General features: G+C 40.6%; 1 protein-coding gene across 4 annotated transcripts; it reads left to right on the top strand.

The window, feature by feature from the left end:
- The first annotated feature begins 183 nt into the window (after positions 1-183).
- Positions 184-9,466, top strand: LOC146697039 (RILP-like protein 1). 4 transcript variants are annotated; one of them, XM_085475488.1, is made up of 8 exons: positions 184-646; positions 3,287-3,437; positions 5,849-5,967; positions 6,041-6,346; positions 6,449-6,643; positions 8,127-8,269; positions 8,349-8,453; positions 8,620-9,466. In XM_085475488.1, the coding sequence occupies exons 1-8, from the start codon at positions 380-382 to the stop codon at positions 8,708-8,710; spliced, it is 1,377 nt and encodes a 458-aa protein (XP_085331614.1). In that variant the 5' UTR covers positions 184-379; the 3' UTR covers positions 8,711-9,466. The 4 variants fall into 4 exon arrangements, with proteins under 4 accessions (XP_085331614.1, XP_085331612.1, XP_085331616.1 ...); XM_085475486.1 differs by having other exon boundaries at positions 185-646; positions 5,846-5,967; XM_085475490.1 differs by having other exon boundaries at positions 186-646; positions 6,071-6,346.
- The last annotated feature ends 964 nt before the right edge of the window (positions 9,467-10,430 follow it).

The raw sequence follows: 10,430 nt of genomic DNA, 5'->3' as shown, positions 1-10,430 counted from the left end.
CATCATACACGACTCCAAGTATCGCCAAAATTATTTTACTTCCAATAATCACCGGTCCTTTAAAAAAAATGAAAGGGGGTATTTACACGTTTTCCCTCGTATTTCGTCATGTCTCTGTTTTACATCTGATAACATGCAAAAATGTCACGTTTTACCGCGGATGAGGACATTTACGACTTTTCGCGGGTATGTGAACGCGGCATCCGAGGGGCAGCAGAAAGTTTTAACTGTCAACAAACTGCGTTCTCGCTCAGGTTCCTGTTTGCTTAGGTAAACTCGTCTATCTGCAAATTAGTCCTCTCGGACTCCGAGACTCGGAGACTGAGAGGACATGAAAATATGTAAAAGTCCTGCGGTGTAGATAAAACTGAGCTCAGGCATGGAGAACCGGGCTGTGTCGGTGCTGGACAAACCCGCGGCGGTGCTCACGGTTGTGGATGTGTATGAGATAGCGGCGGTGCTAGGGCAGGAGTTTGAGCGGATGATAGACAAGTTTGGCTGCGACGCTCTCGTCGCATTGGTGCCCCGAGTGGTTCGGGTCCTGGAGCTACTGGAGGCGCTGGTGAGCCGCGGAGCCACTGGGCAGGAGGCCGAGGACCTGCGGAGGGAGCTTGACAGACACGAGCAGGAGAGGAAGCACCAGAAGGTCAGTACAGCACATTTTATAATTCAGCTTTTAGTGTGGAAAAACAGAATAAAGTGGAGAAAATACAGCTAAAAATGTTTGTGGATGCCTATTGAAGCTATCATTTGTGTATTTTCCTTCAGTCATAGGTTATTGTAGTTAACTAAAACTAGATGTGGAAAAATATTGTAACTTCTAAAATAAAAACTAGAAATACAAAAAAGGGGAAAACTAACTGGAACGATTTTGTGAACTTGGAAAACGAAACTAAAATAAGCATAGAGATTAAATATTATTACAGCTTGCCGGATGAGGCTTTGATTTAAGTGTCTGGACTGTGAGTCAGCTGCTTTTAAACACTTACATGTTCTGATTTTTCCTAAATATAGTCTCTGGCACATGCTCTGCACACAATAAAATTTAAAAAGACCAAAACAAATACTGAAACTAATAAAAACTAAACTAAAGCTAAATATTTTCAAACAATACTAACTAAACTGATACAAGAAAATCATCTCTGGAAACTAATGAAAAAATAAAACTATAACAACTATATTCAAGTAGTGGCATTTAATGAGTTGCTTTGAGCACTGTTTGTATTATTTAACATTAGATTGCTGCAGTAGGATGACCATTTCACATCCATTACATAACTGCTTTATAGCACACTGTCTAATGAATCAAACAACCTCCTATCATGTATAATAACAAGACCAGACCTTTAAGACACATGTGTATGCTTGAGTATTTTAAGTACAGATTTTGGGAGCAATAAACCAGATGTGCGGCTGGCCTTATCCAGCACAATATTTCATTTATTTTAGCTGTGGATTAGAGCCATTAGCTGCACAGTTTACACAAATAACTCTCAGATTTACAAGAAATCAGCCCATCTGAGATAATAATTTGTTTTCATGAAAGAAGCGGTGGCAGAGACGCAATTTTTTTTTTATAGGGTTGAGAAAATTACTTACATTTTCAGTGACAAGAAAATTAATTTTGTTGCCTTCAGTGTTGCTGCAGGCCAAAGAGGTTTTGTTTTTGTTCTCGCACTTCTATCATTTCCTGATGCAGGTGTAACCAGTACTGAAATACATAATCATTTTTTTAAGCAACTCTCCAATGATCAAAAAGCAAATCTGGAAGCACTGCTGAAATGGAGTCCCACGATGCAACCATCAGAGTGTGTGTGTGTGTGTGTGTGTGTGTGTGTGTGTGTGTGTGTGTGTGTGTGTGTGTGTGTGTGTAAAACCTGAGTTTTTAAAATGATGAATTCATTTTTTTAAGGGGAAAAAAGTTTTCCAAACTTACCTGGCCCTGTGTGTTAAAGTAAAAACTCTCTCTCCACAACCCCGTAATTAACTATCATTAACCACATTTTTTGTGGTTACTGATAGTTAAAGCTGAGTTCTGTTTCCAGCCACACCCAGGACTGATTACTGTTAGACCTGTTGAATCAGGAAATCACAGTCTGTCTGACAAAGTGAAGAAGCAACACGTCATGCCACGATTCAACGAAACAGCTGAGAAAGAAAGTTACTGACGTCTATCATTCTGTAAAGGGCTACAAATCCATTTCTAAGGCTTTGGACTCCAGTAAAACACAATGAGAGACATTATACAGAAAATAGAGAAGACTTGGAACAGTGCTGAACCTTTGCAGAAGTGACCAGCCTGCCAAAATGACTCCAAAAGTGCGTCAACGACTCATCCAGGAGATCACAAAAGAACTCAGAACAACATCTACAGAACTCCAGGTCTCACTTACCTCAGTTAAGATCAGAGTTCATGATTCCAGTAAGAAAGAGACTGGGCAAAAATGGCATCCATGGGAGAGCTCTAAGGCGAAAACCACTCCTGTGCATAAAGAAAACAAAGTCTTGACTCACATTTCCAAAAAATAAATAAATATATATATAAAATTCTGTGGATTGACGAGACAAAAGCTGAACCTTTTGAAAGGTTTGCGTCCCATTGCATCCTATGTTAAACTTACACAGCATTTTAATCAGAAATGGTGGTGATAGTGTGACGGTCTGGGGCTGCTTTGATGCTTCAGGACGACTTGCCTTAATTAATGGATCCATGAATTCTGCTCTCTACCAGAAAATCACGATGAAGATGTTATCTTCATGTAATGTTAAAACTGCTCGATCTAAAACATGGAAAAATAGTACACACACATCTGACCCTGTAACCTTGTTTTATGGTCATGTGACCGCTAGAGTCTATCCCCTCTTTGAACAAGTGGCGTGAAACAGCATGGACAGGTGGCCAGTGCCTCTCAGAGCTAACACAAGCACACACTCTAATTTTCACACTATTTCTTCTCAGCTTCAAGCACTGGATGCACAAAAGCTGAGTTTTCTTGTGATTAGTTATCAGTTCTTGGTCATTTCTATTCAGTCTCAGGATATTTACGGTGAATCAGGACTAAAAAGCTTTTTCTTATTTCTACATTTAGATGCAAATTAGACTTTATTTTGATTCACTGCTTGTGTGGAGCACAGAGTGTGATAGGTTTGATCCATCCTCATAAAGTAAGGGATGATCTCTTTTGATAAAAGAAAAAAATCTAACATGCCCCTAGCTTCCTTTTTTCCATTTAAAGTATTAATGGGTCCAGTACTCCATTTGAAGTGTCCTCATTTTTGTGCTCAGGAGTTGGAGTTGCTGGAGGATGTGTGGAGAGGAGAAGTCCAGGACCTGCTTTCTCAAATCACTCAGCTTCAGGCGGAGAACAAGAGGCTGCTGGTGAGCCTCTCACTTAAAGAGACACCGGTCACAGAGGAAGATCTGCAGAAACATGAAGGTGAGTTGATTACCAAAAAGCTCTCGGCCAGGGTTTAATACACAAACCTTGAATAAGAAAACAGTTGGTGTGTTACATCTTAGTGGACAACTCAAGGGATGTATGCTCGTAGTCATGGTCAAGATGGCCTGCTATAGTTCAAATCAAGCATCAAAATAGAGAAGAAAAGTGATTTAAGTGACTCTGAACATGGCATGGTTGTCGCTGCTAGATGGATTGTGTCAGTATTTCACAAACTGCTGATCTGCTGTGATTTTTTTTCTTCAGGCAACCATTTCTAAGGTTTACAGAGAATTGTTCAAACAGAGAAAATATACAGTGAGCGGGGGGTGAAAATGTTTTGTTGATAACAGAGGTCGGAAGCAAAAAACACACTGCTTCAGGCTGTGAGAAAGGCAGCAGTAACTCAAATAACCACGAGTTACAACAAAGGTGTGCAGAAGACCATCTCTGAATGCACAACATGAGGAACCTGAAGCAGAAGACCACACTGGGTGCCACTCCTGTCAGCTAAGATTAGAAAACTGCTTCACAGGCTCCTCAAAACTGGACAACAGAAGATTAGAAAAACGTTTCCTGCTTCCTTAAACCCCACAGTCTACCCGAGTGCTCTTGCTGACCGTATCCATCTCTTTATGGACAGATCTTAAAACTCAGATCATCTCAACCAGGTTTCTTGAAGGTGACAGTGAGATCACTGTACTCAAAGGACCTCTACAGTCACCCCATCTCAGTCAAACAGAGCACCTTTGGATGTGGTGGAATTGGAGAGTCACATCATTGATGTGCAGCTGACAAATTTGCAGCAACTGTGTGATGCTGTCATGTCAATATGATCAATTCAATTCAATTTTATTAATACAGCGCCAAATCACAACAACAGTTGATTCAAGGCGCTTGATATTGTAAGGTAAACCCTACAATAATGCATACAGAGAAAAGCCCAACAATCATATGACCCCTGTCAGCAAACACTTTGGCGACAGTGGGAATGGAAACCTCCCTTTTAACAGGAAGAAACCTCCGGCAGAACCAGCTCCAGGGAGGGGCGGCCATCTGCCGCAACCAGTCGGGGTGAGACAAGGAAGACAGGATAAAAGACATGCTGCGGAAGAGAGACAGAGATTAATAACAAGTATGATTCAGTGCAGTGAGGTCTATTACAACAAAAATCTGTGAGTGGTTAGCATTGTTCCTTACAAAAAGAAGATCCTGGGTTCGAATCCAGCATCTGACCTTTTCCTCCCTGTGTCTTTGTTGGTTCTTTCTGGGTACTCTGGTTTCCTCCCACAATCCATAGACATGCAGTTAGTGGGCTTATGTTAAATAATGATTCCACATTGTCCATAGGTGTGAATGTGAGTGCGAATGGTTGTCTGTCTCTATGTCTTAGTCCTGCGACAGGCTGGCAACGTGTCCAGGGTGTATCCCGCCTTTCGCCCTATGGTAGCTAGGATAGGCTCCAGCCCCGAAACCCCCCTTGTGACCCTGTTTTGGATAAGTGGAAGAAATGTACAAAAAACTAACATCCAACACGAGAAAATCCACTGTGCAAACTGGTTGAAACTAAACCGAACTGAAAATAAAAACTCAAATGTTATTACAAAAAAAAATGCAAGACTGTAATAATTCTGCTCTGACTCTTAAAGATCAGTCTTGGCTGAAAATCTGAAATGTGTTTCATACTCATAACAGTCTGCTGTATGTTACACACTGCCACCCTGGGCATTAGGCTGTGCAGAGAGAAAGCCGGGAGCTTGTGAAGAAGTCTATTTTTGAATCCGACTAAAATATTGCTCTGTGTGGAAGTGCTTTTATACTTACTGTCAGGGCTGCAGCACATGCACTGGTTATAAGCACACAAACAACAGGATATTACATGACGTGACTCCTCTGGCCACTGACACCTTATCTGTCTCAAACATATACATCTATGGTACTTTATTTTCTTGAATCTCAAAGCCATTTGTGAAAGTTTCTATGTTTTGGGAAAATAACCTATCATATTTTACTTTAAATTGAAAAGTTAAATATTTTTATAAATCTTTTGCACTCTTTTATTTTGTGTATTAATACACCAAATTAAGAAGGTGTACACCATGGAAATTGTGTCATTTAATAGTTTTAGGCGTTTGCTGTTTAAAACAAATGACTGTGACCCTGGTGTTTAACTGGAGGATTTACAGTACACAGTGCATCCGTACTGAAAAATATTCCTGTGGATTCGTAACTCTTTAAATGTGATTGTAGTTCTGTTCGGTTTCATGCTGGTAAAAGTTTTTAGTGCAAAATCTGCCCGAGTGCAGAATTTCACTCTGTTTTGATTTTTTAAAAACCTATTTTACTGTGCTTATTTGAATGCTTATGTAACCCTTCTGTGAGCATTAATTTATTAATTTGGATTACAGCAGGAATGTCAGAGAAAGAAAAACAAGTGATGAAGAAACTTCAGGACTTGGTGGATAAACAGAGAGACGACATCCGGGCTAAAGATCATGAGCTGACGCTAAAAAATGAGGATATCGAGGCGGTGAGGATTCACAATACCTGCATCTAAGAATATATGTACTATAAAACAAAAAACAACAACTTTGTTTTACTAGAATTCATGGAGCAAATTCTCTGAACTTCAGCTCCAGCTGCAGCAGCATCGGCTGATAAGGATGAACCAGGAGCTTCTTCACAGGATAGGACTGATGGAGGCCCAGGGCAAGACCCTGATTCAGCAGAGGGCTGAGCTGGAAGCTGCAGCCCAGGCACAACACCAGGAAGCGGGGGCTCTGCGGCTGGAGGTCACCAGGCTGAAAAAGGAGCTGCGGGAGCTGGAGCGAGAGATAGAAGTCGCTCAGACAGAAGAGTTGCCTCTGTCAAATTCTGAGATTTCTTCACCTGCATCCCCACTGATGACTGTAAGAAAAAATACCTGATATTTAGCAGATGTTTAAACTATTTGTGGGTGGGTTTTTTGTTTTGTTTTTTGCCTAAGTGGCTTTTATGTGTCACAAATCTAGTCTGCAGCAGCAGCAGCTCACCTTTCTAGCTCCTTCAAACCAAATTCAGTGTGGGTGGAGTGTGGGGCAGATCCAGACTTTCTGGAAAACTGTTTCGAGTGCGACAAGAGTCTTTCCTTTCTCCGAAAGTCAGCAAACAGAGAGGATAACAAGGAAGACGGAGATGAAGAGGAGAACTCAACAACATTGTTGCTGGTAATGTCCACGTACACTTTACTATTTAGCCAGTGCTGCTGTGTTGTTATAGCAGAGCTGCCATAAGGCTGTTTACACTAAATAGTTGTTATCACCTTGTCATAGTGAGGCACAGCAGTCAGCTGGTACCATCTTTAATCTCACTACTCACAGATGTATCTGGTTTAATCTAATTTAACTTCAGGTCAGTGGTTCTCAAACTGTGGGGTGGGCCCATTGCTGGGACACAGAGCCACTGCAGGTGGGACATGAAGGACCAGGGTTAAGTCATAGGGTGAAACTAGGAGACCAGATTTTTGGGACTCCAGTGAGCCATGAAACCATGATCTGTTCCCTCTATACGTGCTGGCCTCCAGCTCACACTGAAGTGGTTCGAAGCTGAGTGTGAGGCAGCGAGAGTGAGAGCAGTGGGTCAGGGATGAGATGCTGCCGCTAGTGGTGGAGTTAAAGTATCTCGGGGTTTTGTTCATGAGTGAGGGGAGAGGGGAGATCGTCAGACAGATTGGTGCTTCGAGTGTGTTTGGGTGAAAAGATCTCAAAGCTGTCGATTTGATCTACGTCCCCACCCTCACCTGTGGTCACACAGCTTTGGGTAGTGATCAAAAGAATCAGATGGTGGATATAAGCAGTGGAAATGAGTTTCCTCAGAAGGGTGGCTGGCCTTTCTCAAAGGAAGCCAGCTGAGGTGGTTCAGGATCCAACTGGGATCAATTGTGGGCGAGGTGTTCCAGGCATGTCCTAATGGGAGGAGGCCTCGGGGTAGACCCAGGACAGGCTGGAGAGATTACTTCCCTCAACTGGTTTGGAAATACCTTGGTATGAGCTGGATGAGCTGGAGGAGATGACTGGGAAGAGGGAGGTCTGGACTTCCCTGCATAGGCAGATGTCTTCACAACCCGACCCCAGATAAGCAGCAGAAATTGATGGATCTGTAGTTTGTTGATGCTACAGTGGTATAATGAGGTGTGCGTAGCCATGCCAGGATACTGGTATTGCCACAGTTTTAAGGGCGGAGCAAGGTAAAAATAGTTTGTCCACACTTTATTACTAGCTACGCCTCATTGGTGCTGAAAATGATCAAGCACTGGATGTTTAAATATGCCTGAAGTGATGCACAGCTGGGAGAAGATTGTTTCACCGTTTAGCTAATCTGCCATAACACCATGACACTCACTGGACTGATGTTATTGTTAATGCTCATATCACAATGCCAGAGACATTAGACAGGTCAGCGTAGGCAGATTCAGACAAACTTTGTCATGTAGTGTTTCCTTAAGGCGATGAACATCTGTCAGACATGACCTTTTTTTGTTAAATGCACAAGAACGGCGACTCATGGTTGAAACTTTGTTTGCTCCTTTTTCTGTTGTACATTGCTGGAGAAAACCAGTTTGACTTCAACAGCATAACCAACCTCTTTCATTTTATAGTATTTGTTTTTAAGCTGTGCAGTAGAAAGAATGAATATTTGTTTTGAATGCAGAATGGATCGACGGATGAAGAGCCAGAGGAGGACTCGGACAAGCCTCGCTTCACCCTGCAGGAGCTGCGGGACGTCCTGCAGGAGAAGAATGAACTCAAAGCTCAGGTGTTCCTGCTGCAGGAGGAGCTGGCATACTATAAAAGGTACGACTTCCTTCACAGGCATAAAATTTGACTCGGCGCGGATGCAAAAGCTGACATTGACCTCCTCCTTATCCTTCAGTGATGAGCTGAACACTGAGGAGAACACCGGCTCCATTGTCTCCTCTCCGTCTCCTCCTCCGAGCTTACCTGTGGCTGATCAACGTGAATCAGGAATAAGACGCTTGTGAGCGATGAGTTTGTTTGTTATGGTTTTCTTACTCCTGTTATTTGAAATATCAGTACTCTGCTCCTGTGTAGGATAACATGGCCTAATAATACATGACTCAATAATACTGATTTCACATAGTCTTTACATATGATGTGTTTTCTCTCTTTTCCTGTCTTGACAGGATCTTCACAGCTATTATGCCAATGGTGGCTGCCGGTTTGATCACAGACGATCCAACATTGTTGCCAATCAGAAGACTTTCCTTCGTATGACTTTTTTTTTTTTTTTTTTTTTTAAACCACATCATCTCAGCACGAGTTTTCTGACCGACACGCCTGGGTTTAATGGCTCCGATCCTTAATTATTAAAAACCAAACCCATCTTGTGTTTTTACATTTAAAAATGTGGCGATTTAAGGAATTAATGTTTATTTTGATGATACTTCTTGTTTTTATTTTTGCTACTTTGAGCTTTACATAAACTTCAGCAGTTAAAATGTGAGGCAAATGGCCATATCTGGACCTTCTCAGGTGTTTTTATGACCTGTCACAGTCATATTTTATGTCTTTGGAAAGTCACCACCTGTAAGTGCTTTGCTTTATGCAGATATACTGAGGGAGACTTTTGATGCTGCACATGTCAGACGCTTTATATTAGCATTTAAGCTTCTTATTGCATGGCTCCAAATACATATACACATATACAGAGTATTTGTTGAGCCTATAAACTGAATGTCTTGTTTGGTTCATGTTGAGATGCATCTGATAGCAAAGTAAGCACATGATCATGAAAGTTGAAGTGCCTTTATTCTATGAGCTCATCATGAAGAGAGTGCGCTTGTGCTAATCACTACAGCCTGGCACCAAACATCGTGGTGTACACTGGCAAGTCTTAATCTCCAGGAGAAGTATATTCCATCACTAATGAATACTCTATAAATACTATCATAACTACTGGTATGTGCCAGGATGCACAGGGAAAATAATGTTTGTTTGAAATAAAGTAATAAAGTTTTATTTTTAAACTTTTGAATTTTTTTGGTGTTACAATGAAACACAGTCGATATTTTGCTCTTTTTAAAAATATATCTTCATTAATTTTGCAAAATTAGCAAGCAGAAAGAAAGCAAAACTGAAAAAGGAATAACTAGGGAAAAGAGCTCCTGTTGTTATGCATAGAATACCATTTGACCATTAAAAACATATCCAGACACATTAATGCTGAATTAATGATTCACAGAGCAGTGGAAGTGCATTTTATGGGCATTACAAACCATTAACTATGTATAACTATTACAACTGTTAAGCACTGTCCTTACTTCTGTATCATAAAAATACTAAAAGGGCTATTGCTCTCAAATCAACCAAGCCTTCTGCTCAGCCATCTTTAATTTGCATAAAAATTTCATGGTCCAAAATTTGAACATTTGTAATGACAGCTGAGATATTTTAGCTTCATATATCAGATAATCAAAATTTTTCAGTTTACTTGGTAGTTACAATTTAAATTAAAAAAAGGTCAGTAATCCTGCAAAGTCCCATAATTGAGCACACATAAATAAAACTTCAAATTGCTAAAGATTTCTGAAAGACATACAGTTGAATTACACAATACCATGATATTTTTATTCAGTTTATATGCTAGATTAAGCTACCCCACAAAAAGTACACAAAGATCGGAGATGTACAGTTTCTGAATTCCTGAAACAACTATTTTCCCAGATATGACCCACTGGAGCACAGATGTGGGTTAAATTTTATCCGGAACAGCCTTAATGTACAAAAACTTGTACTGAACAACAGTATAAAATGTAAGAAAATATTTTTTGTTTATTTTGTGTCATTTTCGGAAAAGTCATCAAATTTCAATCTTAAAGATTTAGGATATTTTTCTCCCAAACCTTTTGTTTTACTGTAGTTAGTCAGCTAACCAGAGCCACTAAAACAAAATACATGAAATCACGTGTTTTCTCAACTGATTTGATTGAGAGAA

Source organism: Copadichromis virginalis, linkage group LG12, assembly GCF_057382275.1.
Source record: "Copadichromis virginalis isolate Kocher_CV1m ecotype Utaka linkage group LG12, C_Virginalis_male_GT1.1, whole genome shotgun sequence".
NCBI classification, from domain to species: Eukaryota; Metazoa; Chordata; class Actinopteri; order Cichliformes; family Cichlidae; genus Copadichromis; species Copadichromis virginalis.
Note: the sequence above shows the minus strand (reverse complement) of the source record. Positions and strands in the feature narration are given on the sequence as shown.